Source organism: Rhamphochromis longiceps, linkage group LG6 (genome assembly GCF_057381845.1).
Source record: "Rhamphochromis longiceps isolate RC_006_pf linkage group LG6, R_longiceps_female_GT1.1, whole genome shotgun sequence".
Classification (NCBI taxonomy): Eukaryota; Metazoa; Chordata; class Actinopteri; order Cichliformes; family Cichlidae; genus Rhamphochromis; species Rhamphochromis longiceps.
The window spans coordinates 15,639,527-15,667,223 of NC_140562.1; the positions used below are offsets into that span (position 1 = coordinate 15,639,527).

At 42.9% G+C, this 27,697-nt stretch overlaps 2 protein-coding genes across 3 annotated transcripts in view; one reads left to right on the plus strand and one right to left on the minus strand.

Moving 5' to 3' along the window:
- Nucleotides 1-1,796: 1,796 nt before the first annotated feature.
- On the minus strand, nt 1,797-6,593 carry LOC146667715 (retinol dehydrogenase 8-like). Of its 2 annotated transcripts, none has more exons than XM_085408512.1 (6): nt 6,488-6,593; nt 3,941-4,102; nt 3,679-3,858; nt 3,386-3,479; nt 2,146-2,329; nt 1,797-2,024 (listed from the first exon to the last, which is right to left on the minus strand). In XM_085408512.1, the coding sequence occupies exons 1-6, from the start codon at nt 6,591-6,593 to the stop codon at nt 1,797-1,799; spliced, it is 954 nt and encodes a 317-aa protein (XP_085264638.1). The 2 variants fall into 2 exon arrangements, with proteins under 2 accessions (XP_085264638.1, XP_085264637.1); XM_085408511.1 differs by having other exon boundaries at nt 6,467-6,593.
- Nucleotides 6,594-11,312: 4,719 nt separating this feature from the next.
- LOC146667716 (uncharacterized) overlaps nt 11,313-27,697 on the plus strand; it is a 50,742-nt gene continuing 34,357 nt past the window's right edge. The window contains exons 1-6 of the mRNA XM_085409383.1: nt 11,313-11,681; nt 24,131-24,298; nt 24,403-24,494; nt 25,066-25,187; nt 25,804-25,966; nt 27,078-27,200. Coding sequence (XP_085265509.1) covers nt 11,603-11,681; nt 24,131-24,298; nt 24,403-24,494; nt 25,066-25,187; nt 25,804-25,966; nt 27,078-27,200 — 747 coding nt within the window. The 5' untranslated portion in view covers nt 11,313-11,602. The remainder of the gene's footprint in view (nt 11,682-24,130; nt 24,299-24,402; nt 24,495-25,065; nt 25,188-25,803; nt 25,967-27,077; nt 27,201-27,697) is intronic.

Genomic DNA, 27,697 nt, shown 5'->3' on the forward strand with positions numbered 1-27,697 from the left:
GCAAGCTGCCTACAAAAAAATCCAAACGAGGCCAAAGTATTTTAACTGGGCTAAAAATGCAAATAATGTAACAAAAACTTTGAATGACTTAAATAACTTAATAAATTAATAATTAATCAATATTTTATTTATTTATTAATTAAAAATCCTTAATGATAATAGGTGACACGAGGTGATTTTATTGCATAATCTTATTAAAATAGATTACTATTACAGTTTTATTAGTGGAAAGATAGACGGGTTTTGTACAGAGCCGTGTTTTCTGAAGACTGCGAGAAGCAGCTAGCACAGTTTTGAAAGACATAATTTGCCATGTTTAATCCCAAAGATGTTTACTTTAATATACTGATGAGAAAAAGAAATCAAACAATGATGCAGTGGCTACAGATCAGGCTACAGACGTGATGGAGTTCTCTCTGAACAAATTAGAGTGTCTTGGACTGATGAGGATAAAACAATGAAGTAAAGCAATGCTATGTTGTCTTGTAAGCGTGAATCCTGCTCGTTTAGCAGTCTGCATAGGATAACATCCTTTAAAATCTGCATCAATTAAACTGAACTGGGCTACAGTTTCTTTATATTCAGAAACATAACATCCTATAAAGGAGAACATAGATACACTATATTGTCAAAAGTATTCACTCAGTGATCCAAATTCTTGAATTACTACATGCACATGCAAACATTTGTGAAAGAATGGCTCGCTCTCAGGAGCTCAGTGAATTCGAGCATGGTACCGTGACATGATGCCACCTGTGCAACAAATAAGGTTGTGAAATTTCCTCACTACTAAATATTCCACAGCCAACTCCTAGCGGTAGTATAACAAAGTGGAAGTGATTGGGAACCAAACCAAGACAGCCACGAAGTGGGAGGCCATGTAAAAGTGGATGCTGAGGAGTATAGTGTCCGGAGGTCGCCAGCTTTCTGCAGAGTGTGTAGACCTCCAAACTTCATGTGGCCTTCAGATCAGCTCAAGAGCAGTATGTAGAGAGCTTCATGGAAAGGGTTTCCATCCAAGCTTTACATTAACAGAATGCAGAATGCAAAGCGTTGGATGCAGTGGTGAAAATGTGAGTTTGGACCGTATTTGTCTGACTGCACTGTGCCAAGTGTAAAGTTTGGTGGAGGGAGGATTATGGTGTGGCTTTGTTTTTCAGGAGTTTGGCTCGGCACCTTAGTTCCAGTGAAATATACTCTTAATGCTTCCGCATACCGAGATATTTTGGATAATTTCATGCTTCCAGCTGATTTTGGGAACTGTTCTAACATCTCTGAGCACTAGTGGAGAAAGCTCGGTCCGATAAGACATTGAAGTTGGGTGTAGAAAACCTTGACTGGCCTCCTCATCCAACATCATTGTCTGACCTTAGAAATGTGCTTCTGGAAGAATGATCAAAATTCCCAGAAACACATTCCTAAGCCTCGTGGAAAGCCTCCCCAGAAGAGTTGAAGCTGTTATAACTTCAAAGAGTGGACTAGCATCATATTGAACACTATGGATTATGAATGTGATGTCACTTAATGTGATATGAATGCAAAGGAGGATAAGTGAATACTTTTGGGAGTATAGTGTATTTCTCTTCACTACAATGCAGACTGCATATCAACAGCGTGAAATGTGAAAAGTGACAAAACTCGTTGAAAATGTTAGTGTAAGATTAGATTTCTTATCGTCTTCTTTATTTGCGATTGATTTGCAACTTTGGGTTGTTCATATTAGCAAAATGCATTTTTTGCAAAAGCCCAAAAGTAGACACTCATAGTGTTTGTGTTATTATTCAGACTGTTGCACACTAGTTTGGTGAAATTCTCCATTTCCTCACGAACCCAAAGGTGAGGCACTTCAGGACGGGCATGCCGACGTTCATCAAAGGACGCAGGGTAAAGAGCATGCAGTACAAGGCCTGGAGAGACAGGTGTCCAGTTTCATCGCCATATTTCAGCGCTAAAATGGGTGAGTACAGCGGGCTGGTCAGATTGTGGAAATATGGATTGCTGGCTTCGATCATGCTCATTGTACGCTACAAAGAAAGATAAGACAAATGGAAAGACACCATCTGCAGTCAGACTTAAAGGATTAATCCAAAAGGAGTCAGATGGATTAGACTGAGTGAGTCATAATGACACAGTTTATGAACTTACTTTGGCAATGTGATCAGGTGTTTGTCCCAGTATCTCAAATATATCCACAGCACCAGGGAGATAGAAATTCCTGAAGTAATTCACTGTGTCGGGATCAACACTAGGCCACTCCTTCTCTTTCATGCCCTGAATCATCTTTAACTCAAATTCTGTGTGCACGGGGCCTGGCTCCAGCATTGATAATCTACGGAGAGAAAAACACACAACAAAGAAGTAAACCACATGGCTTAGTTAAATAGATTAAAATGAGCTTTCACTGTTTTAAACACAAGTTTGCTCGGATTTTTGACACAACTGGATAGTTAAACTGTTTTGAATGAAAAAAGGAGGGAAAAAACCCCCAAACCAAAACATTCTTATGCTGTTCTGTTGGTTTTATCAGTTATTTGTTTAATCCCTTTTTTCAGATTGAAATTCAACTAACAAAATTTTTGGACAGTGGATTGCCATGTAAGTTTTTTTTAGAGTAAGTCATCTAACATGCCTGTTGATCCCTGAAATGTTCCTTAGCTCGGCCATTACGTTGATATTTATTGTTTTTTGTGAAATGTCTCGAGGTTATTAGACGGATCCTCTTGGGACCATAAATGTTTGGACAAAATGTCACGATAATGTTGAATATTTGTTGAACATTTCAGTTTGCACCAAAGTAGTAGTGTACCAACCAAAACAGTAACATGAAGCAGTTATTTGTATATTTTTTTTTACTTTTGCAGCTTATCCTACTTGATGCTGGAATTAGGGGGAGGCCTCTTTGATTGACAGGTATCCCAGCACAGGTACTTACAGCCTGCTAGACGGTCACTACTTCAGTGCATTAAACCGAACTTCTGCACCATGTGTGTGCTATTGGAGCCTTTTGAAGCTTTATTTAATGGATAATCTGAGTAATATTTTGATTTGCTGTTTGGTACAGGCCATCCAAGAAGTTTTTTTTTTGCAGCATTTTGTGGAGTCCAAAATCCCTGGATAATGTCACAGAGTCTACATCCATCTTTTATACTCTCTACAGGCGGGCTTACCTTGACAGATTACTACACTGAAATGTAATGTTCCTAAATCAGTTCCACCCCATGCTTTGCCTTCAAAATGTCAACAGTGTGACGGTGAAAAAACTTTCAGCTTGAGGCTTCCCAAACTAATGGAAATTCAGTGACTAATGGGTAACCTCAAAGTTTGTTTGTTCATCTTTTATTCACAGCCACTGATTACTGTCTTTTTAACAGTCAGTTGTACTCACATGACATTAAAACTCAAAAGCTGCGCAGCCAGACCCTCGCAGAAGCCCTCAAGAGCAAACTTGGAAGCTGCGTATACCTCGTTAAACGCCACCCCTGTGAAAAACAAAGCGTACATGTAACCTCACAGATCGGCTGTTCACACATGTTTCTGAAGTCATACACATTAGTCTCTTCATATGTCCGCACTTCCATTAGCCTGCTGTCCACCCGCCTAACCGTCAAACTGAAGCTGACAGACGTGTTACTTCCCCCGCCACACCTCCTCTCCCTTCATACGTCTACGTCTGCTCACCTTGGAGTCCCATCACACTGCTGATCACTATGATGCGTCCCGCTCTCCTATTCTTCATGTCAGGCATCACCTCCTTGATCAGACGAACGAATCCATAGAAGTTGGTCTCAAAGACGTTGTTCATCTCGTCCATAGGGATGCTCTCCACTGGACCCACCAGGCCGATGCCTGCATTACTTACTGGTTTGGAGAAAAAGGATGAATTGAAGAAAAGGTGATATAGTATAGTATCAAAGTATAGTGATGCCTTCGTTGTACTCACTGAGGATGTCTATGTGTCGATCTTTGATGCTGTCGACACACTGTTTCACCGACTCGTCACTGCAGACGTCCAGTTCAGCCACAAAAACAGTTTTGCCGTACAAATCCCCAGCAGCTTTCACCAGATTATCTTTACGTTTCAGGTCACGCATCGTAGCTATTACTGCAGACAACATGGTGACAGAAAAGAGAAAAAAGACAAAAAATAATAAGCTGGGATTAATGTTCACATGTTTTGTTATCTTAGCCTCATTCTGTGATTTGTTTCATCTCTATCAGCTTTGCAAAAACAAGATTGCCACAGAAACGCGACATTTTTATTTAACCATTATTTATAGGTAATCCCACTGAGACTCAGTGTCTCATTTGTTTCTGTCATCTGTTTCAGACACACATATTAAAATTACAACAAAAGAAAGAAACAATAAATGTTTACACAGTCATATCAAAAGCAGGAACAAGTTCCCAGTGATGATTTCGCAAGGACATGGAAATGCAGTCGTGCTGAGAAGTGGCAAAAACTTTGGTTTGCTGAGTTTAGCCACTGCCACCCCATCCAGCTAGAGCCATCGTGCTATAAAGAAGACCTCCTCTGTGAAAACTGGAGAGAAACCCTGCCTCAAGCCAAAAACAAGGACGGGGCTTCTCTCTACAAACTTGAATTGGCAACTGCATGTTGCCCTTGACAAACAACTGAAGTTTTTGCAACATAATGTCACGACTTCACTCCAGCCATCAGAGATGATCATCATCTTAGCTGACAAAACACCTGATCACACTGGAACTCAGGAGCTGGAAGATCTATAAGCTCACAGAGGTTGGCTATATCCTATAGGTAAACATACAGGATAAAGTCCACACACATGGCCTTCATCCTGTGCGCACATGCCTACTTTTCATGATTCAAACATGACTTATTTATTAGTTGTCACTTTCTAAATAGCAGAAGGGGAATCTATGCTATAGATAGCCACCATAGTAATGATAAACCTTAAGTAGCTTTCTGTGATGATGCATAGTATGCAGACTGGCATTAGCCTTGCCATGACACATCACCTGCCTGCTCCAAAAATAGCCCGGTCAGCCTTCACAGCCTCGTCCGTGAGATCCTTGAATAAAGCAATTATTACACTAACTGTGGCTGGCTTCCTCTTTTTACCTGTTGTCTGATGTTTTAAGAGAGACTAAGGTCGAAATTGGCAACACAGACATCTACACAGCAGCATGTAGCGAGCTAGGAGAGTGTTTCCTTTCACTGCAAAATGCAGTTTCTGTCCTTAATGTTGGAGCAATACCCTGAGCACCACTGACAATCACTGACCGCTTCGAAGTCCATAATCTTTCTAGTTACATTTTTCATCCTCTGAACAAGTAATTCTTGGCTATGGTTCTAGAGGTAGAGCAGGACATGTAATCTGAAGGTTGGTGATTTGATCTCTCACTGCTCTGGATGCCAAAGTCTACTTTTGAGTTTCCCAATACATTAATCACTGTGTGATTGAGTGAATGTGACATGTTGTATGAAGCACTCTAAGTGCTCGATCAAATTGGAAAAGTGCTATATACGAACCAGTTCATTTACCATTTAACATAAGATAAGACAAGATAGCCTTTAATAGTCCCACAGTTAAGAAATTTGCTTTGTTACAGCAGCAGAGTATAAGTATGCATTTTTCCCATGCTATGATATCATTGTTTATGACTGTTTAATAGTATCAAAAGACACAGAGAGGCATTAATATGACTAGCAGGAGAAATGGAACAGTAGAAAGGCAGCATTACATACATATATAATTAGCTGTGACTGGGTGATGTAATGATTTTTAACACAGGCCGTGTGTTCCTACAGTTTGGTATTGGATGTAACAGAGAGGGCGTAGGAGGCAGCCTTTGAAGGAGTGCACGCAGCTTTGATTTGGATTAGATCTGGTCTGATGCTGCAGAGTCTTAGTTTCTCTGGCAAAACTCGACGCGCTGTATTTCAGTGCAGACTGGCAAAAAATTGCTTCTCATGCTGGCGCACATGTCTGTAACAAGCTGTGCAAGTACTGGAGATCTGTTTTGTAGAGCTAACAGGTTTTTTGGCGATAACCTGAGAAAATGACAGCAGTTCTCTTCAGTAAATATATATGATATATGTGGCAGAATACTGTTGATGAGGACATGAACCATTTCCTTTAAATATCCTCAAATCATTGGTATTTGCACCTCCGCTTTTGCATTTCTGAAGCAAAGAGCTCCAAAGAAGGTCAACTTTGACCTCCAGGTTCTACACTGAGTAAAAATTTCAGCCAATAGCTTTGTAAGAGACTTATTTGTTTTTTAAGAGTGTTGCATTACAAACACGATCATTTTACAACTTAACAACACTAAAAAAAAAGACAGTAGAGGATAAAGCTCCTGTGATAAATTATATTAGTTTTTAATTATTTCACTGAACTTTGTCTGTTTCCCTATGTCTTTTAACACAACTGTAGCCTGTTCACATGCCAGACCAGTTAAAATCTAATATATAGGTATCATCTACCTTCCTCACTCATGTACCCACCGTGATAGCGCTGCTTTTCATCCTCGGCCAGCATTACGGCAATCCTCAGGCCGATGCCGGAGGAACAGCCTGTGATCAGCACCACTTTCTGCCCATGTCTCTCCATGGCTCTGCTCAAACTGATACTAGCAGACAAGCAGCTCAGCAGGATGAGTGATACTTTCAGATGAAAGCCATTATAAGAGGATAAACTCAGAAAGGGAGTCACATGGACAGGCCACACACCACACAATGCATGAAGACTGGGATTATCCAACAGCTTTGCAGGCATAATATAACTGTTAAAACTGAAAAAAAGGACAGTAGCATGTGGAAGAACCATACACAACCACAGCAGCCTGTCACCTCATCATTGCAACTACTACTGTCTCATTCTTCAACCAGCATTTGTCACATCACCCAGTACGGTTGTTTTGGTCACTCTGGCACAAACAGGTTGTGATCCCATAAGTGTTCAGTGGGGTTGAGGTCGCTCCGTTCCATCCTCTCCAATCCCAAATTCTGGAGGCAGTCTCTGAAAAACCCCACTGTGTGTGAGCAGGTTTTTGTCATCTTAGAGGAGAGAGTTGAGTCTCAGACTGTGGAGATATGGGATTGCCACTGGTTGCCATCTCATCTTGATATTTCTCTGCACTGAGATTGCTTCCAGTAAAGATGAGCCCTATTTTTCCAGTGAGGGAGATGCTGCCACACACTGTCACACTGCCTCCACCAAAAGCTGTTATTCTATCAGTGCAGCAATCAGCATAGTGTTCTCTGTGTCTTCTCCACACTTCGACCCCATGATCCAGCAGAATCTGGACTCATCACTGAACATAACGTTCCTCCACAGCTTCAGGTTCCAGTGCACATGTTGGTGACACCAGTGTAAACGGGCCTGACAGTGAAGGGCAGTTATGGCAGGCCTCCTGACAGCTCTATGAGACCAGAGATTATCTGTGTGCAGTCTGTTCTGGATTGTCTGGTTTTCTCTTTGTCCTGGAAACCTTCACTGCAAATCTGTAAAAGACTCCCTACAGTTCCTAAGTGCTGACAAGTTGAGGAATTGGTCTTCTTGGCACGCCCACTTTGTGGCGTGTGTCTCACATCCATTATATGGAACCTGGCCTTCAGTTTGGAGATTCAAAAAATGCTGTAGCTTGGCTTTGCAGAACACCATTTTCAGGTTACCCTGTGGCATGAGCCATGTCCAGATCAGTCACATGTGTCTGTGCCATGTGTCTGCGTGGAGCAGACACCAACTGTAGCAGGGTTCTGCTGCTGGTGTCAGTCAGGAGCCTGAATGTCAGCACCTGGGGTACCAGAAGTTCAAACAAAAGTCAACAGCAGAACAAGCTTTTTGGTACTGGCAGAGAAGTTTGGCAAGTTCTTCATGGGCGCAACTCAGATACTCAACTTTGCTGCTCAACCCACAAATGCATTTTTCTAATAAATGTGACACCATTTTAGGGGAAATAAAAAGACTTTCCAATGGTGTAATTTTTGTTGCTAAGAAGCATTGTTACAACAAAGAAATAATCCACCAAACACAAGTTTTTGTACTTTTTGTGTTAAGTTTAGATGTCAGCTTGTGTAGACCTCCACCAAGAAATTTGGCGACTCCCAGTGGTCAACATGATTACTTTCAATAGATAAACTTAAATTACTGAAATGTAATCAAAATATAAAGGGCAGTGTTGCGCTAGCAGCACAAAGGATAAAAATAGTATAATCTACAATAAAAACAACTTTGACAAAAGTACCAATTGTCCATACTGAAGGCCTTATATGTGAGGCAGTGCAAAATGTTATATACAGTAAACTGAAAAAAAGGCCATGTTGGATTTACTTGATTCAATAGTGGACATTGGTTGCACACAAATGTTTTGCTTTGGCAGAAACTTAAACAACTGAGTTAAATCAACACAACTTTTTCATATTCAATAAACATGTGCATTTTGTGTTCATAAAACGCGATTGAAACATGTTTAAATGAAGTAAGTTGAGCTCTTGGAATATTTTAATCCTTCACAATTTTGTCATTTTATTTCAACACTATTCAATAACTTTTACCCCAATACTACTTGGTCACTTAAGTACGACATGTTGTCTTCATATTACATAATGTTCAAAGTCTAGAGTCTGGTTACCATGAAAACTGAATGGATATACAACTTCCTTCTATCTTTATCCTGGTTGCAGGGGGGTTGGGAAATAACCCTGAAGTGATAGTTACAAGGCAGGGTACACCCTGGACAGCTCACAAGTCTATCGCAAACCACTATTTGCGCTTACATTGACAGGTAATTTAGAATCACCAGTTAACCTAACTCTAACAACTGCACGACTTTTAACTGTGGGAAGAAACCAGAATACCCAGGGAGAAACCTGCAAACTAGCCAGAATGTGGATTTGAACCCAGGACCTTCTTACTGTGAAGCAACAGCACTAACCACCACGCCACCAATCCAGACTTAACAAAAGTAGGAAAGCTATGATTTCAAGGCTTGATGCAGAATTTTTTTGTATGTTTTTGTCCTTGACAGGTTAATCCACAATAAATAGCAATAGCATGCACGTGGTGTGTGTGTAGTTGTCTGCCTCTTATAACTCCAGTGATTTTCCTGCAGTTTGACATCTCGCGTGATCTTGTGAATTTCATGAGTTCAGAAACTAAGCACTCTTACTAGATTGTATCATGTAATGTCAACAAGAACAAATTAAGTTGTTGAATTTCACACAGATCCTTCATGATTTAATTACGTTCATAGAAACATGAAATTATTGTGTTCAAATTACAAGTTAGACTTTTTTAATGTAACAACCACCCAATTTACCTTTTACGGTATACCAAAAAAAGTAGAGGCGACTGCTCAACTTGACTGAGATGGATGCCTTCCTGAAACCATGATCCAAAGCGCGTGAGACTGAAATCCCGTGCAGTGTCGTAGTAAGTTATTGACTGCACTCGAACATGATATGAACAATTTAATCTAGCCTCTCTGCATATCATGTAGTTTCTACACTATATAGTGACACTTAGCTTTAAAGCATGAGGCACTTGTGTTAAATACACGCAAGATGCTTATGTAAATCCAAAAGCTGGCCAATCCCTTTTTTTCAGTGTAAAGAGAATTCTAGCAAATAGTGTAAATGGCATTAATAAATGTACACCACTAATCTAAGAAGAACAGCAAAAATGTTTGATACAAAAATTTGTAAATGTGTGTGGAAACTGTGGAAGCCTGACAGGTGTGTTTACCTGTCACAAAAAGGAGAGCACGGAGTGTTTTTTAGAGAATGGTATGAATGATTTCCTGATGCGTTCTTCATGGCAGAGAGGGTAAAGAAGGAGAAGGAGCTCAGCCCCCTCTGTAGTGAGGAGTTGTGGGGGGAGATGGGTTATTCATTGTGACTACTCCAGATTCCAGTTGAGGTTCCAGCTGTGCATTAAGTTGTTGAGTCTGATCAATTTACTTTAGCTTTTGTTCTAAGACAAAGAAATAAGACCATTAACACAATGGTGTGGATTCTTTTTTATTTTGGAGCACAAACATATACACACACGCACTTCAACACAAGACAGTAGCTTCCAGTCATACATTTAAGACAACCTACCTGAAGCAGGAGGTACAGGGACTTGGGAAATATGCCTGGAATCTATTCTCTTCTCCAGAAAATCAGCATGCATGTGTGCCAGAATCCAATTGAGTCTTGTTGCCAAAACAGTGCTGTTACTTGAAGAGCTCCTAATAATTATGACTAATAATATCACAAGTGCCTTTAAATATGAGATCATTTCCCTCTGAGAATCTGATCATAAGCAACGTGCCAAAAATTGTGCTTACAAAGGAAATAATTGCTCTTTCCTTCTGATACTTTGTAATTCTCTGAGATAACTTACAGTATGTTGCCAAAAGTGTTTCTGTAGAAATAAAATAGAATAAAACTGAATTTATTTTAAGCCCAATCACAAAAACTGTAATGGGATTCCAGATTTGTGGAAAACCTGCAGCCAGATCACGCCATAAATAATAACAATAATAACAATAATACTAATTATAGTAGAAAATCACCCTTGTGCACTTTTTATGACAATATCCGTTGAAATTTGGTCAAAAATTTGCATGCACATACACAAAAAAAAGGAAAGAAAAATACACATCTTTTAGACATAACAAATGCAAATGAAGCATGTGTGTGCGCATGTGCGGAGTTCGCAGTCTGTTAGACTTCTTCATTCATAAACTTCTTGTACTCCCAGTGAGCTGCTTTAACTTTTGATAAGTTTCTGCAGAAATCAGGGAGCCTATTTTTCTTTTATCGTGCACATGTGAGAAGGCTATGGTGTGCGTCTGAAGAGAGCGTGGGGTGGGCAAAGACAGACAGGCACTGGAATTTGGAATCTGCAGCGGCATATTTTTATTAGTTGGGCAGCACCGCTGTCCTGTCCTAGCATGCTGTGTATGTGTGCCTTCAGAGGGGGGGGAGCAGTCAGTGCAAAGTGGCACACTCGTGTTTGTAAAAGAGAGCAGTTCCCCCCCCCCGGTAGGTTATTATTAATATTAAAGTCTAATAACAAAAAAGTGTGCATGTGCTCGTGCGTGCCATCGCTGTATTGCAATCTGTGCTCGTGCACGCAGGGCACACAGGCGCGCCAAATCACAGAGACATCACATAATCCCTAAATCACTCATCCAGTATTGATGCTAAGAGTGACACGCGCAGTAATTATGGTTTGAGCACAGCCCCACGAGCCTAGAAGGAGTCTCCGGGGAGGCAGGGAGGGAGGGGTCGCCCTGCAGAGGAGGAGAGGGGAGGGAGGGGAGAGAAAGTGAGGAGTTCTCTGCGGGTGAAGTTAGAAACACCTTCCCCCAGATCAAGGGGCTCTTCATCACCGGTCTGCCGTTTTCATCCGTCCACCCAGAAGTCAAAGAGCAAAGAGAGCGGTGTGCGGGCTCCTGGGTATCACCTGTAATCAGCTGAGTCCGCTTTTATGCATGCGCGCTCTTAATTACAGCTGCGCATTAAGACGCACGGGCGCTGCCAGACTGTTGAAGCTCTCTGGTGCAGAGTCAGAGCCGTGTCCAGAGGAGCGAAGAGCAGCCGCGACGGAAGTGTTTCGTTAATAAATTCATGATGGATCGATGGAGCCAAGTGCGCCTGACGTGGCTGCTGTTGCTGCTCGTCGCCTCGCTGCACACCTCAGGAGCAGGTAGGATGAAGCATCCACGCTTGTTTATTAGTTTATCTTGTGTTAATAACTGATCCTCTAACTTCAGTTACCCAATTAAACGATGTATAAAAAAGTTGAATTGGATCCTCCCTCCTTATCTCTCCTCCTCTAACCTTGTCACATAACTTGTCACCGCCTGCCCTCCAAGTCTCATGAGCCAAGTCTGAGTGTCCTTTTTAGCCCATCCTCGATCCTGTTTTCATGCATTTACAGAAAATGCACCGTCAGCCACTTGTTTGGTTCAAAACTTCCTAAAACTCTTATCCATAAATACGTCTTCTAGTCATTTTCTTTGGCCTCCTTTTGAGGTATAATGTCATTCCTCTGTGTTATGCAGACCTAAGGCTTATTGAACTGAATCACCTTTCTCGAGCCCACTGCACATTTGCTAGACATTGGTAAGATGTCGGCCTATATGTCCAGACTTGTTAGTCCATACCTGCTGCATCTGTCTGTTCTCTCATAGCACAGCTTACGGGGTGTTTAGCCCATACAGCTGGGTAATGAGGAACAGACTGAGGCAAATTAAAGTGAGCTGTACTGAACTTAAACTGGAGATCCTTGCAGCAGCTCCTGGAGCTGCACCAGAACCATATGTGGAGGACTTTAACTGTCCAGGGCTTTTAGAGCCCAGGGTGGACGATGTTCATCACCAGCACAAGCTCAAGTGAGCTTCTTTTTATTTTACAGAATGAGAAAAGCCTCCAACAGTCCATTTTATGGTTACTGACATCATACAGCTCCTCTGAGGAACTCAGTGAAGTGCAAAGAAATAGTTTGTTTTAACCTGCTAAGCCAAGACTGACTGAACCTTAGTCAAGTGAGGCCACATACTTTCCCGTGGCTTCTTAAAACTTGTGAAAACAAGTTTTTTTGCTCAGTAACACAGTCCTGCTTCAAAATGAATTTTTGACCTTTAAGTCATTAGCCAACAATTCACCTCAGTGTGTCTTTAGGTGTTTTGGAACATTTTTCTTTGAGCGCTTGAACGGCTTTTTGTTCACTTTAGCTTAAAGACATGAGGACATCATCACCTGTGTTTGAGCTTCATTCTTAAATCTGGAAATGGCACTTATAACAAAACAAGTCCAGTGTTGGATATTGGATTAAGATCATGTAAACTAAGGGAACAGCTGAAGATGAGCTAATTTAGTCAGTCACACTTTAAAGTGCTTCTCAGGGACATAAAATGCTTCAGAAAATGAAGGATAGGCTTAAAAAAGTCCAGGCTGAACTGTGTTCTTCATCTTCTAACTGTTCTTGTTTTCCTCATTTAATGATGGTTTCATTTGAAATCCCCCCAGGAGTAGCGAGCAGGTGACTTGGCAAACACTCCACCATGTTGTCTTCACGTGCTCCGTCTGAGAAGATGCTGAGAAAGCATAAAACTATTTGTGTTATGTCTCAATAACCTTTAATAGCATCTGCCTTTGTGTTGGAGATTAAGAAAAAACTTACGATGCCATATTTCAAGGTTCATTATCCTCCATCGCAGTGTAAAGTAGTAACACACACATACTCACATACCTTATCTGTGAAGGTCATTTCTAAGCTGACTAATGTAACCTCTGGACCAGAAGGTCATCTCAGGTCAAACTCAGGTTATAAACCTGACCTGGAGGCATCTTGAGCGTGTCTCAAGATGTTCTTGTAAATAAGAGTTTATTAGAAAATATCCCACTGAAGCGAAGAGAAACACAGATTCACAAAGAGTGAAAACACATGAACAAACACTCTTTTGTTTACCTCATCAGCTCTTTTCCAATTAACGAACAAACTCTTGTATTTTTTAACAGCCTTTGGTCACTCTTGATATTTTTCTCATGGTAGGAAAAGGTCACGCACCTGGCTGTCCAACAGGTTTTGTTTAAATTATGAGCTCAGACCTCAGAGCAGCGTGGCCTGAGGTGTTTCTGACGCCTACCCTTCCTCACTGTGTAACTGATAACTATCAGCCTGACACAGTCTGTTTAGCCATTTTTTCAGTTTGAGGTTTTGCTGTTACAGTCTGACTGACTTACACCACTGACATAACCTATGGGAATGCAACAGATTCACCCTTTTCTCAGCATCAGTTATTAAGGAGTAGGCAGACACAGGTGGTACTGAGCACCTTAGTAAAGGCTCTGCTTTCAGAAGTAAACCTTGGATAAACTGAGCAACACCTGGGTTTACCTTCTGTTTCATGTTAAAATGACTGCTGGTGAAAGATGTTGTACTTATAAGGGCTGGGAGTGTCAGTGTGGGGGTCGGCCTGCCCTGTTAGACTGAAACACTTTGGCAACTAGTGGATGAATTAGAGTTAGAGTATTATCTTTGTACTAACTGGTAATACCTGAACTTCTTATCTGGCACTAGATGTGAGTTTATATTTATCCAACTTTGTTTTTTTAAATGCCTTGTTGTTTAGCGCTCACAGGCAAATATCGGGATAAGACGATGAGGATTGACTGTATCGTTCTGCCTTACCTTAAAGAGAATCTGCCATGCAAGACTCCACGAAGAAATCCCTGAAAACATTCACTCAATCTCTCAATAACTAAATGCAGAGTTTTCCTCCATCTGTACTCAGTTAATGCCGTATATATCCTCAGGAGAAAATTATGTTCACTTTGTTTAAGATCAAAGCAAAATGTCTGGATGGATTGCCATGAAATCTGTACAGACATTTTCTATTCAATGAACACTGCTGATTTCAGGATGATGTGTGACAGCAAAGATAGTCTGGAACTGAATTTTGGTCCAGTGTGCAACGTCTGATGTGGAAAGTTGAAACTGGTATTACGCAAACAGAAAGACACATTAAGACCCTAATTTAAAAGGTTAATGACTTTTAATACTTGTTTTACACAGAAAAAAGTTGTTTTGGAGGAAAAGTATTTCCTCCAAAACAAGAAGGATATATGTATATGTGTATGACTTTAATAATAACAAAACTAAGACATTTTCATCGGTCTCTGCTGTGCTTTGTCTTTAGCTAAATGTTAGCATGACTAAGGTAATTACAATTAGTGCATGAAGGGGAACCAGTCCCCAAAAAGCAAAACAAAAGAATCCACATGAGTATGCTTGATATGTCAAAACAGAAAAATTACTCAGATGGAAAAGTCATTCTCAACCATTTTCATCTACTTATACAATTAAAGCTTGTCCCAGCTGTCATAAAACAAAAGGTTGGGCTCACTCCTATCAGTGCACTGAATCGCCAATACAGAGAGACAGGGAAGCTTTCACACTCACGTGCACACCTACAACCAATTTTTGAACCACCAGTTAACCTAACATGCATGTCTTTGGACTGTGGGAGGATGCCAGAGGGTGCCCACACAGGCACAGGGAGAACATGCAAACATCACACAGAAAGCCCACAGCTGGCTTGTGTTTTCTAACTCAGGACTTTCTTTCTGTGAGGTGACAGCAGCAACCACTGTCCCAAACAACACAATGCTAAGGAAACACAGGAATTTACATGCACTCAAAATATGAAGACTTTAAAGGCCCTACATTAATACAAGAAAAAAAAAAAAAAGCTTTTAGTTAAACTCGTTTAGTTCAAATCAGCTGATGCCTGGGTATTTTACTGCCCGGCTGTGTAAACTGTCTGGGTAACTGGTTGTATAAAAAGTTTCTAAAAGGACCCCAAGAAACACGTGTTGAACCACTGGTGATTTCAGGCTTTTATTTTGAAATATCAGACAAAGCACTTTAAAATGAAGGATGCATGTACAGGATTAACCTTTGAGCCAGCTGCGAGCCGTGGTCAAGTGATAAAATACAGAAAAATCATGAGATCGGCGTTGCGTTCCTTCTTTTTTCTGGGACAGCAGCTCTCCAGTGAATGCATTCAACTTATAATCTGACACGAGGAATCATATTTATTTCTCTATTATCTGTTTTTTTTTTTTTTTTTTAATAAAATCATGCTTTGATGTTAAGGTGCTGATAGATTTTTCACCATTTGTATATTTTTTTTATGACTCTGGCACAGCTTTAATTTTTTCCATGTTTAAAAATATGCTCACCCTTTGTTCTCCAAAATCAAAGCTACCATATGATGCAACAGCCAACAATAATAGGGGCCAGAGCCACATAAAGCAACAAGTATCGACCCGAGAAGAGCCGGAGCCCTGCGACTGACAAATATTGATGCAGTCTTTGATCGGCGTTTGAGAGGAAGCCTGCATGAGAGTCAGACTGTATGCACTGTACATACACTGTACATACAGTGAGAGTGAAACTCTCATTTAGGTAAAGAGAAGGGAGAAGATCACAAATAAGACGCAGATTCCTCGAAGGAGATCGGAAGCACTTGTCGCAGGTCTGTTTGTAGGCTTCCCTCTCTCTGACGCTGATATTATGGATTCATCGAAGCGCTTGTGTAAATTTATGCACAGACTTGTGTGTGTGTGTGTGTCTGACAGCAGGAGAGACAATCCAGTGTGTTTTCTTGATCAAAGCCAGCTGAACTGGGCGGAAAGAAAACATATGGTCTCCCTATCCTATTTTCTACAGTCTGCCCCTTTCTCTTCCCCCTGGCTTCCATCCTCCCTGTTCTTATTATTTCCTGGTTTTGTCTCTGTGGAGACGAACCTTTTAGAGGGACGTTGGAGCTATGAGACGTTTGAGTCTACAAAAAAATAAAAGGATAGTAATGACAGGCTCCTAGGGCACATGCTCTGTGGGGGGTTTGTGCCCTTGAGTGCCCTCTTTTTATGTGTGTGTGTGTGTTTTGGTGCAGTGTAGGAAACCTTAACTGCAAAGTGTGTGCTATTGCATTCTTTGCTATTATTGAGATAATGGTACGCTAATCAGAAACACACACAGATAGCAAAAAAAAAAGTTGCCAGTCTTCAAACATCTGGTTACCAGAAAATCCATAGTCTTTCCAACATGGTGCCAATTTAGTTGTTGGTGTGTTGTTTGCGTCTGGCTTTAGTGCTGCAGTCTAACTTGTGTTCATCCAGTCATCCACCCGTGTAGATAAAGTTTTTCATTTCTTACAGTTTAAGCTCAAAAAGCCATGCTGAAAGATTTCTTTATCTGAGATATGATGCTGAAACCGTACCCTCTTCTTATAGTCAAGCTATCTCAGGAATGACATGTGTAGTAGGCGTGTTGGAGTTTCACTGGTCTGGCCCTCTTGAGATTAAAGGGGCGATCGTGGCTCAAGAGTTAGGAGTTCGCCTTGTAATCGGAAGGTTGCCGGTTCGAGCCCCGGCTTGGACAGTCTCGGTCGTTGTGTCCTTGGGCAAGACACTTTACCCATTGCCTACTGGTGGTGGTCAGAGGGCCCGGTGGCGCCAGTGTCCGGCAGCCTCACCTCTGTCAGTGCGCCCCAGGGTGGCTGTGGCTACAATGTAGCTGCCATCACCAGTGTGTGAATGGGTGGATGACTGGATGTGTAAAGCGCTTTGGGGTCCTTAGGGACTAGTAAAGCGCTATATAAATACAGGCCATTTACCATAAAGTGAGCTGTGTTTGCTCCGTGATATAAAATGAGTCTGACATCGCTGGTCTACTGTATGTTCAAGGAATCAGTGTGAGACAGAAGATCAGACTTTAGACTGTTACTTCCACTCTTGGCCGTGTGTGACATCATTAAAATGGGATCTCTGGGTCTGGCTGTTTGCAAAGAAGCTGGTTAAACCTTTTGTTTGTGAGCGGCAGCGAATCAGAAAGCATATATACGTGTGCACCTGTTGGAGGTACACTCAAAAGTGCCGCTTTCTAGCACTGACCTTTTGACCTTTTTTGTTTTATTTAAAGTAACTGGATAAATTAAATTAGATACATTTAAGTGAATATTAACTGTATTTAGCATTAATATGACCCTTTGACTCCTCCACAGCACTGATTTTCATTTCTAAGCTGTGTTGGAAGGTTTTTGACTTCCGGCACCTGAATCCCCTGATTAGTTTGAGTACAGTAAAGAACATTTTTATACAGTAAAGAGCATTCTGCTGTTTTGTCTTTCTGTTCAAACCACAATCTTTTTGCTTTTTGTGGAGGCTTACACTTGACATACTCTGCATGTATGTGCTTGTTGCTCACGGTGCCCCTCACACCACAGCTTAGCGCCTGAGGATAACAGCAGAACCCGATGGAGAGCAGAACATCTCCTTTTGTATGTACAGCACAGTATAGGTACGATGTGACTGTTTGTCTGTGTGTGTGTGTGTGTGTGTGTGTATCTGCAGATGTTGCTTTGAACCCATACACACTCACACATCAAGAGCATATGGAAACATTAGCTGACATTAGCTAAGTGCATATAGAGTAAAAGCAAACTCTCCATGTCGTGTCTTGTCCTCAGCTGCATTCAGATGTCAGTGCTGCTGATGTATGACTGAAACCCCTCTGCCTGCTTATAGGTGTCAGTGTCATCCCTTAAGTCTATCATTCTAGCCTGTGTGCACAACAAGAGCTACCTTGCAACCAATCTTTATCTGTAAGTAAAGCATGCTAACATTGGAGCAGAGTAATAAAACAGTTTTATATAGTGTTGACCTTTTTAGTACATATGTGAGTCTAAGGGCCTGTGGGCCAAAACTGGCCCTCTGCAAATTAGGTGTTGTGTGTATGGTTTTGCATCACGTGCACACACCAGACATAAAAGAAAGCGCATCCACACTGCAAAGGGAAGTTGATCCTGAAGGTGAACAATTTCAGAGGCCTGTGCATTCATTTGCCACAAGACAATCACTGTTTTCAAGGATAATTTGCACCGTCACTTGAAAACTGCACACAAAGGCATCACAAAGTGCCAGTCGACTACAGCAGAGTGCGCTTCTTCAAGCCAGATCCCAAAATGATGGAGCTGTAAGAGCAATTTTCATCAAAACAGAGGAAAAGGCTAAGTGGCTGTTAGAAACTGTAAAATTAATTTGAAAAATTTGAATACAATTTCACGGCTGAGCAATAAAAAAAGAGTGTGCAGAAACACGATTAAATATTCATCACTTTGCTTTTGCATCAGGATTTGTTTGGTTTTGTTAGCATGCAACTACCAGCTGTCATATTCAAACTTGATGATCTAACAGACTTGTGAGTTGGCTGTGGAGAAGTTTCATTTTAGAGCTGTAATCAGAATGCATTATCTTTATGGATAAATGGTATAATGGCACAGCACCTTTTTGTTGACAGGTTGAGGGCTTTTCATGCAAGTGTACAAGCCTATGCAATAAAGCATGACAATAACATTCATACAGTATGTCTCATATGATGGGGTGACCTTTATTCAAACTAAGCTTAACACCACTGCTATACAGGTAGAGGATAGTTTTATAGGTATATTTTTATTTTGCAGATGGTTTATAAGTTTTTATTTCAAATGCAATCATCCATCCATTTTCTAACATTAACATTTGGCCACTGGGACAACAGCATGAGCAAGGCAATCCAGACCTCCCTCTGCTGATAATCTCTTCAGAAATAATCTCTTCAGCATATCCAAGATCTGCCGTGGAGTCTTCTGGTTGGATGCTGGAAACATTTTAATGGAAATATTCCAGTAAAAAGCAGAAAATGTAATTTACTGTCATTGTACTGTCAGTGCATTATCAGTTTTTACAGATGTTTCCATAAATGGTAAATGCTAGGATTCAACGTGTGGTTAGATGAGGGCAGAAACAGTAAAGGATCGCAATTTCAGCTCACCTCAGTTTGCAAACGAGCAACACATCTGCACACATCTGGAACCACCAGATTTCCAGTTCAAATTCAAATTGTACCAGTGAACCAAATGAGTAGTCTCAACCAAAAACTCAACATTTTAGTATTGGCAAGGTATGTTGAAGACGCGAGGACCCAAAAATAGGACACAAGGAATTAAATAACAATAACATTCAATTTATTCGATTAGTGGCAAAAAGACAAAGAGCGATTCAGAAGACCCTTATGAAGAGAACATCGAGGGAACAGTTTACCCTGCCGGGATAGGGTTACCGGGGCCCCTCCCTGGAGCCAGGCCCGGGGAGGGTGCCCGAGGGCGAGCATCTGGTGGCCGGGCCTTAGTCCATGGGGCTTGGCCGGGCACAGCCCAAAGAGGAGACATGGGCCCATCCTCCCGCAGGAGACTGGAGACTCTGTTGTCCTGCTGGGAGACTTCAATGGGTTCACGTGGGTAACGACCTGGAGGGGCGTGATTGGGAGGAACGGCCTCCCTGATCTGAACCCGAGCGGTGTTTTGTTATTGGACTTCTGTGCAAATCACAGTTAGGCCATAACGAACACCTTGTTCGAACATAAGAGTGTCCATAAGTGCACGTGTTCTGGACACTCGGGCAAAGAGAGGGGCTGAGCTGTCAACTGATCACCACCTGGTGGTGAGTTGGATCAGGTGGCGGGGGAGGACGCTGGACAGACCCGGTGCACCTAAACGCGTAGTGAGGGTGTGCTGGGAACGTCTAGCAGAGGCCCCAGTCCACGAGATCTTCAACGCACACCTCCGGCAGAACTTCAACAGCATTCCGAGGGAGACTGGGGACATTGAGTTCGAATGGATCATGTTCAGCATTTCCAAAGCTGCTGCATTGAGCTGTGGCCATAAGGTGGTTGGTGCCTGTCGTGGTGGTAATCCCCAAACCAAATGGTGGACACCAGAGGTGAAGGGAGCCACCAGGCTGAAGAAGGAGTCCTATCAGGCTTGGTTAGCCTGTGGGACTCCCGAGGCAGCCGACAGGTATCAACAGGCCAAGCGGAATGCGGCTCGGGCAGTGGCTGAAGCAAAAACTCGGGTGTGGGAGGAGTTTGGAGAGGCCATGGAAAAAGACTTTCGGACTGCCTCGAAGAGATTCTGGCAAACCATCAGGCGTCTCAGGAGGGGAAAGCGGTGCTCTACCTGCACTGTGTATAGTGCTGGCGGAGCGCTGCTGATGTCGACTGAGAAAATTGTCAGGCGGTGGAAGGAATACTTCGAGGACCTCCTTAATCCCACTGACACATCTTCCGAGGAGGAAGAAGAGTCTGGGGATGAGGGGAATGACCCGCCAATTTCCGCGGGCGAGGTCACTGAGGCAGTTAAACAACTCCTTGGTGGCAGAGCCCCTGGTGTTGATGAGGTCCGCCCCGAGTTCCTGAAGGCTCTGGACGTTGTAGGGCTGTCCTGGTTGACACGCCTCTACAATGTTGCATGGAGATCTGGGGCAGTACCCTTGGACTGGCAGACCAGGGTGGTGGTCCCCATCTTTAAGAAGGGGGACCGGAGGGTGTGTTCCAACTACAGGGAGATCACACTCAGCCTCCCAGGGAAAGTCTATGCCAGGGTGCTGGAAAGGAGAGTTCGTCCGGTAGTCGAACCTCGGATACAGGAGGAACAATGCGGTTTTCGTCCTGGTCGCGGAACACTGGACCAGCTCTTTATCCTCTCCAGGATACTTGAGGGTGCATAGGAGTTTGCCCAACCATGTGTTTTGTGGACTTGGAGAAGGCATTCGACCGTGTCCCTCGGGGTGTCCTGTGGGAGGTGTTGCGGGAGTATGGGGTGTCTGGCCCATTGCTACAGGCCATTCGATCCCTATACAACCATTGCAAGAGCTTGGTTCGCATTGCCGGCAATAAGTCGGACTCGTTCCAGGTGGGTGATGGGCTCCACCAGGGCTGCCCTTTGTCACCGGTTCTGTTCATAATTTTTATGGACAGGATTTCTAGGTGCAGCCAAGTGGCAGAGGGCTTTCACTTTGGTGGCCTCAGAATCTCATCTCTGCTTTTTGCGGATGATGTGGTTCTGTTGGCTTCATCGGGTGAGGGCCTCCAGCTCGCACTGGAACGGTTCGCAGCCGAGTGTGAAGCAGCGGGAATGAGGATCAGCACCTCCAAATCTGAGGCCATGGTTCTCCATGGGTGGAGTGTCCACTCCGGGTCGGGGATGAGTTCCTGCCCCAAGTGGAGGAGTTCAAGTATCTCGGGGTCTTGTTCGCGAGTGATGGGAGAAGGGAGCCGGAGATCGACAGACGGATTGGTGCTGTGGCCGCAGTGATGCGGACGCTGCACTGGTCCATCGTGGTGAAGAGGGAGCTGAGTGTAAAAGCGAAGCTCTCAATTTACCGGTCGATCTACATCCCTACCCTCACCTATGGCCACGAGCTGTGGGTAGTGACCGAAAGAACGAGATCGCGGATACAAGCGGCAGAAATGAGCTTCCTCCGAAGGGTGGCTGGCCTCTCCCTTAGAGATAGGGTGAGAAGTTCGGCCATCCGGGAGGGGCTCAGAGTAGAGCTGCTGCTGCTCCACATTGAAAGGAGCCAGCTGAGGTGGTTCGGGCATCTGACAAGGATGCCTCCTGGATGCCTCCTGGGCGCCTCCTAGGTGAGGTGTTCCGGGCATGTCCCACCGGGAGGAGGCCCCAGGGCAGACCCAGGACACGCTGGAGAGATTATATCTCTCAGCTGGCCTGGGAACGCCTTGGAGTTCCCCCGGATAAGCTGGAGGAGGTGGCTGGGGAGAGGGAGGTCTGGGCCTCTTTGCTTAGGCTGCTACCCCCGCGACCCGGCCTCGGATAAAACGGATGAAGATGGATGGATGGATGGATGGATGGATGGATAGTGGCAAAAAGATCTCATAGATAAACAAAGTCACAAAGGAAGAACAAAAACCAATGTCAAGCTGAGGGTCATAAACAGGCGGTCTATGCAGTGACAGGAGGGGGAATAAGGCACAGGAGAAGGTAATCAGCAACAGGTGAAAACGAGGATGGCAAAGCAGACAGTCACACAAGAGGGAAACTGGAACAGGAAGTAAAAGCAAATCAAGACGTGAGGAAAGACAAACATAGTAAAACAGGAAGAAATGAAAAGATATATGATGCTGAAACATGAAGATACTAAAGCATGAGGACTGACATAAAGAGGGGGCACAGGGGGACACACAGCACAGGGGAAATAAGGGAACTAAAAACACAGAGTTGCAGAACAAAACAAAATACCAAGACAGTGACAAAGTACTCACACTGACTGTAAACTCCCTTACATGGAAGTTTTTTTTTGTAGTTTTCTTGTTTGTTTTTGTTTTCTGCTCACTTTAAACAAAAGGCATGCTATCACCAGCTCTGACGCTTCGGTTACCAGTCAGAGGACTAAACACAGAACAAGTAATCAAGATGTCATTTCCTCAGCCAGTTAAAGGGACAAAAAAAAATCACTGGCATGTTTTAATAGCATGGACTTGTATCTGTAAATGATACAATGCCAGGCAGGAAGACTGAATTACAAGCTGACAGAGTGCTAGCAGGCAGCCTGGCAGACAAAGCAGACGGACAAACCGAGAAAAAAAGAAAAAAGAAGAGAGAGGCAACAAATACATCTGGCACTCAGACTCAGACATTATGCCAACCTCTTGTGTGCATGCACATGCCTGTGTGTGTGTGTGTTGGGAGGGTGATTGGGTTAAGGTGCGTGGCAGATGGAGGGTTTACGTAAGCCTCAGAATACGTGTGAAAAGGAGCCACACCAGTAGAGGCATGCCCTCCTCTCCCCTACCATCTATTATTTCTCCTATTTTCCCCTCTCATCTCCCTACTTCCAATATGTTGCACATTTCTCCGCCGACCCCCCCTTCCCTCCAACCCGCCCAATCCGCCCAGCCTCGTCTTTTATATCACATCTTTCTTGGCTTAGTGTCCTCCCAGAGCTCTGCAGCTATTGTGTGCACATCACGCAAAAGAATCTGAATGTCTGTGAGTGCATATGTTACGCATTTTTACTTAAACCTCAACTCTGGGCATATTCCAGTTGTCTCTTACATGGAGTGTTTGGTTGTTTTTTTTTTGCACAACAGCAGAGTAGGTCACTATCAAAACGTGTGTATTCATTGTTGCAGTCTGGTATAACTTTTTTGTGCACAGAGCCTCTGCAACAAACAAGAGAGAGTTTAACGATGACGGGGGGATGTGCTCTCTCCGTCTCGATCGGGTTGCTTATATGTTGTGCCAACATCACCCCACAAACTTTAGAGGAGACAGACATAACAATTGCTGTTATGTGACACACATAACAGCAATTGAACACATTGAACACAAGGTTTTCAGTTTGATTTTCAATTAACTGCTGAGGAACTTCTTTGTTTTTAATTGGTTGGTTACTGTCTGTCTGCTCAGTGGGGTTAATGAGAGAAGGAACACCAATGATGAGCATGTATTGCATGAGCATGGCAGCAACTGCAGTCTTAGAAAATGAAAGAGGGAGTTGCTATGCATACATTTTCCCGTTTTCCCACATGACTTTTGACCGTGTCAAACGTCTGCCACTCGACGCTGGCAGCAGAGCACACTGCTGTGCATGCCGGTGTGCGAGTATGGTAAAAAGCATGCATCATAAGAGTGTCACTTTTGAGTCTGAAAGAGCTGTAATTTAGATGCTGGCTAGGCTGACTTGACAAATACCTGAAAATTCAGGCCATAATCAAACCCACTCAGCGCTCTTGTCTTTTGGCAGTCGCTCCTGTCGATGTCCTGAAGGTCCTGGAGGTATCGGAGGACATGGAGGGCGTGTCGTTAGAGGCAGGGCTGTGCATCAGCAGAGAGGGGAGAGAGGAGCCAGACCTCTCCTTTAAAATCAATAAGAAGATTCAGCTGAGTGCTCCCACCATGCAATTTTTCCCTGGTGAGTTTTGGTACGAGTCTGTAGACTTGCTTGGCAGAAGAAATGAAAATGAATCTGGTTTTTTTTTATATATATATATTTTCTTTTTCGTGCTTTCTTCCCAGATTCTCCATTCCCTGTGAATTTCTCAGTGGTGACAACAGTTAGAGCTCTGAAAAGCTCACAGGTCTTTCTCCTTTCCCTGTATGACTCACAGGTATGCATCACACATGCACCACTGAACCTCATCTGTCTGCATTTTTGACTGTGTCCACGATACATTTTATAATGAAGTTATGTCACCATACTAATATCGTTAGCTTCATAGCATAATTGCCTAAGTCATTGACTTAGTCAAATGACTTAGGCAATTATGCTATGAAGCTAACGATATATGAAACACTGGATCTGCACTGGCACTGCAACCTGCACCTGAAACACAGCTTGTCATCAGAATGGGAGTTTGGTCATCTCTGATAAAGATCATTTTTGTCAAAATTATAATTTTGGACTAATCTAATTTAAGTGAGTTTATGCTAGCTGGAAGAATGTGAGCACATTAGCTCTCTCCAGCAGATTTTTATGCTGCAGTTACAAAAATAAAAAGGCCCCAAACCTAAAACCTGCTTTTTTCTGGTTGGTTGCATCCTATGATGGCTGCAGGAAACAAATCCATGCATTCCTGTGTGCATATCAAATATAAGGAAATCTTGGAGGTCTTTCTTTCTTATGATCATTTCATGAACATGACATGTTTTCCTTCTGGTCTCTGTGTCTGCATCTGTCAGGGCACACAGCAGCTGGGCATAGAGATCGGCCGTTCTCCTGTATTCCTGTATGAGGACCATGAGGGCCAACCCCCTCCAGACCTTTACCCCACTTTTAGGAAGGTCAACCTGGCTGATGGCAAGTGGGTAACTACACACATACACAGCCACCCATGATGACGATTCTGTGTTCTTATTTCTTTCTTTATTCATTTGTTTAATGCAGATAACGTGTGGTAATACATGCATGTGCATGTGCTTTTCGTCTTTAGTCCCAGGAGAGAAGAACCTAACAATGAACAGAGGAGTAGAATTTTTAAGAAGCATTTAGTAGTATTAATATGAGGGGGAAAAAGAGACTATTAATGTTAGTAAAAACATCATATGTGAATCTGTTACTGTTTAGGCTTCATTCTTCCTTCTCTCACCCAAACTGGTCACAGCAGATGCCGCCCCTCCCTGAGCCTGGTTCTGCTCGAAGTTTCTTCCTGTTAAAAGGGAGTTTTTCCTTCCCACTGTCGCCAAAGTGCTTGTTCATAGGGGGTCGTATGATTGTTGGGTTTTTTGTCTGTATTGCAGGGTCTACCTTACAATATAAAGTGCCTTGAGGTGACTGTTGTTGTGATTTTGTGCTATATAAATAAAATTGAATTGAATTGAATTGAAAATATGCTCAGATCTTTCTCTGTGCTTACAGGCACACCTTCTCAACCAGCAGGAGCTTTGGATAGAGTAACTTTCTTCTCTCTTTGTTACTAGTTGGCACAGAATAGCCTACAGTGTGGATGGGCAGTCAGTGACTCTCTACCTGGACTGTGAGAAGCTGAACACCCTTGACCTGCTCAGAGGTCACGACCCCCACGTCAGCACTGAGGGTGTTACCGTGTTTGGAACACGGCTGCTGGATGAAGATGTGTTTGAGGTAGATCGGTGACACGGAGGGGGTTACAAGTGACATGTCAAGTGAGCCGTGGCGAAGGTCATTGCTAATTGTGATGTACGGTGGCCCATAGAGGCCAAACTCACCGCAACTTAAAAACCCCCACCAACAAATAGGAAAATGCTGCAAAAGCACAAGAAACAGTGGAGGTTGAATCAATTCCTTACTCAGTTGCGTTTAGTGAGATTTCCTACTTCCATTATGTTTTATTCATCTTCAGATATGTTTCGCGTGCTTTTGCAGCATTTTTCTTTTCTCAAGTTGCAGTGCATTTGAGCTCTCAGGGTCACCATGGAAATGTCTTTTTGGGTTTTTTTCCAGTGTATTTAGTAAAGCCAGAAGCTCATTTGTCTTTGATAAAAACTATAAAAACATGCAAAAAAAACCAAACAAACGATTAGGACCCACAATAAGGTCTTTGTGTGCGGTGAGGAGGTGTCTCTGCTTGTTGCCGCTTGTTTGATTTGTCAGTCAAATAGTGAGAAATGAATCGAGCCTTTTCCCAGTTGCATCGCCCTCCAGTGGTTGTGTGGGTGGATGCAGTGCAGTTTAAGTTCTTGAACAGCGTATTTTCTTAATATTATTTACTGGTGTATTTATTAATATTTGTGGATATTGCAAAAGACGAATAAGCCATTAAAATAAACAAATCTGTGCACACTTTAAAAGCATCTGCGGTCGTTTTGACATAGATGCATAATGTGCAAACTGTAACCTTTGCTTTGTCAGGTGGTCCAGCTGCTTAAGTGAACAACTCCCAGGCGTGTTTGGCTTGGACTCGCCATCCGTTAATGTGTGTGTACATGTGTAAAACAGAGAGAAGAAGAAAGAGCTTGTGTCTGTCTTAACTGGCTCCATTTGAGACTGAAGCTCTGGAGACGATTACGTGCGGAGCGGCGATAAAAACAGCCCGTTAAGTCACTTTGATCCGTCTAAATGAACACAGAAGATAGAGATGTTACAGACACGTGGATGGGCCACTGATATTTTTCAGTGATTACAAGTAATGGCATCCTTAACGTGCATTCCTGACAGCTAAAGTGGAGTCACAGACTTTTCCGAGTTCAGCTTGGTGTGTGTTTCTGGGACACAGGGAGACATCCAGCAGCTACTGATCATCGACGACCCCAGAGCAGCGGAGACGTACTGTCAGGACTACATCCCAGACTGTGACAAACCTTTACCCTACAACAGCATATTAACAAAGGCCGAAGAGGTAAGTCCTCCTTAACGGTGAGTCAGAGAGAAGGAAGGGAAATGAGCGGCGAGTTTCACAGGCACACACAACCGTGAGGCATCTCAGGTGTTGAATGCTGTAAATCTGCTCTGTCATTTTAAAATTAAAGGTGTCCCCCCAAGGTTACAAGCGGCAGGGAAACTTTTACCAGTATTTATGGGCATTTTAGACGAAAAAGACGAATGGTTTAATTACACTATGCTGGTCATATTTCTCTTCTCTGAAATCCTCTAGGTGTCATAAATTAAAAGCTATGAAAATATGTTCACTGTGTGGAGGGAAAGATCATTAGCTCACACTGTTTTAGTTGCCAGTCTGTAATAAATTTTTTTCTCCCACACACGCACTCATGCCTCTTATTGTAGCTGCATTTTGAGAAGCACCACAGGGCTGTTTATTTCCCTTGTATCTTAAAATAAAGTCATAAATGCTACCAGTTCTCCCACTCTTACATTTTATCTCCTTCTCTGTTTCTT

Coding starts and splice junctions, on each gene's coding strand:
- LOC146667715 (XM_085408511.1), bottom strand. CDS start 6,593: ATGGAGAGACATGGGCAGAAAGTGGTGCTGATCACAGGCTGTTCCTCC. Junction 4,103..6,466: donor TGGGTACATGAGTGAGGAAG/GTAGATGATACC, acceptor TGTTGTCTGCAG/TAATAGCTACGATGCGTGAC. Junction 2,025..2,145: donor CACCTGATCACATTGCCAAA/GTAAGTTCATAA, acceptor CTTTCTTTGTAG/CGTACAATGAGCATGATCGA.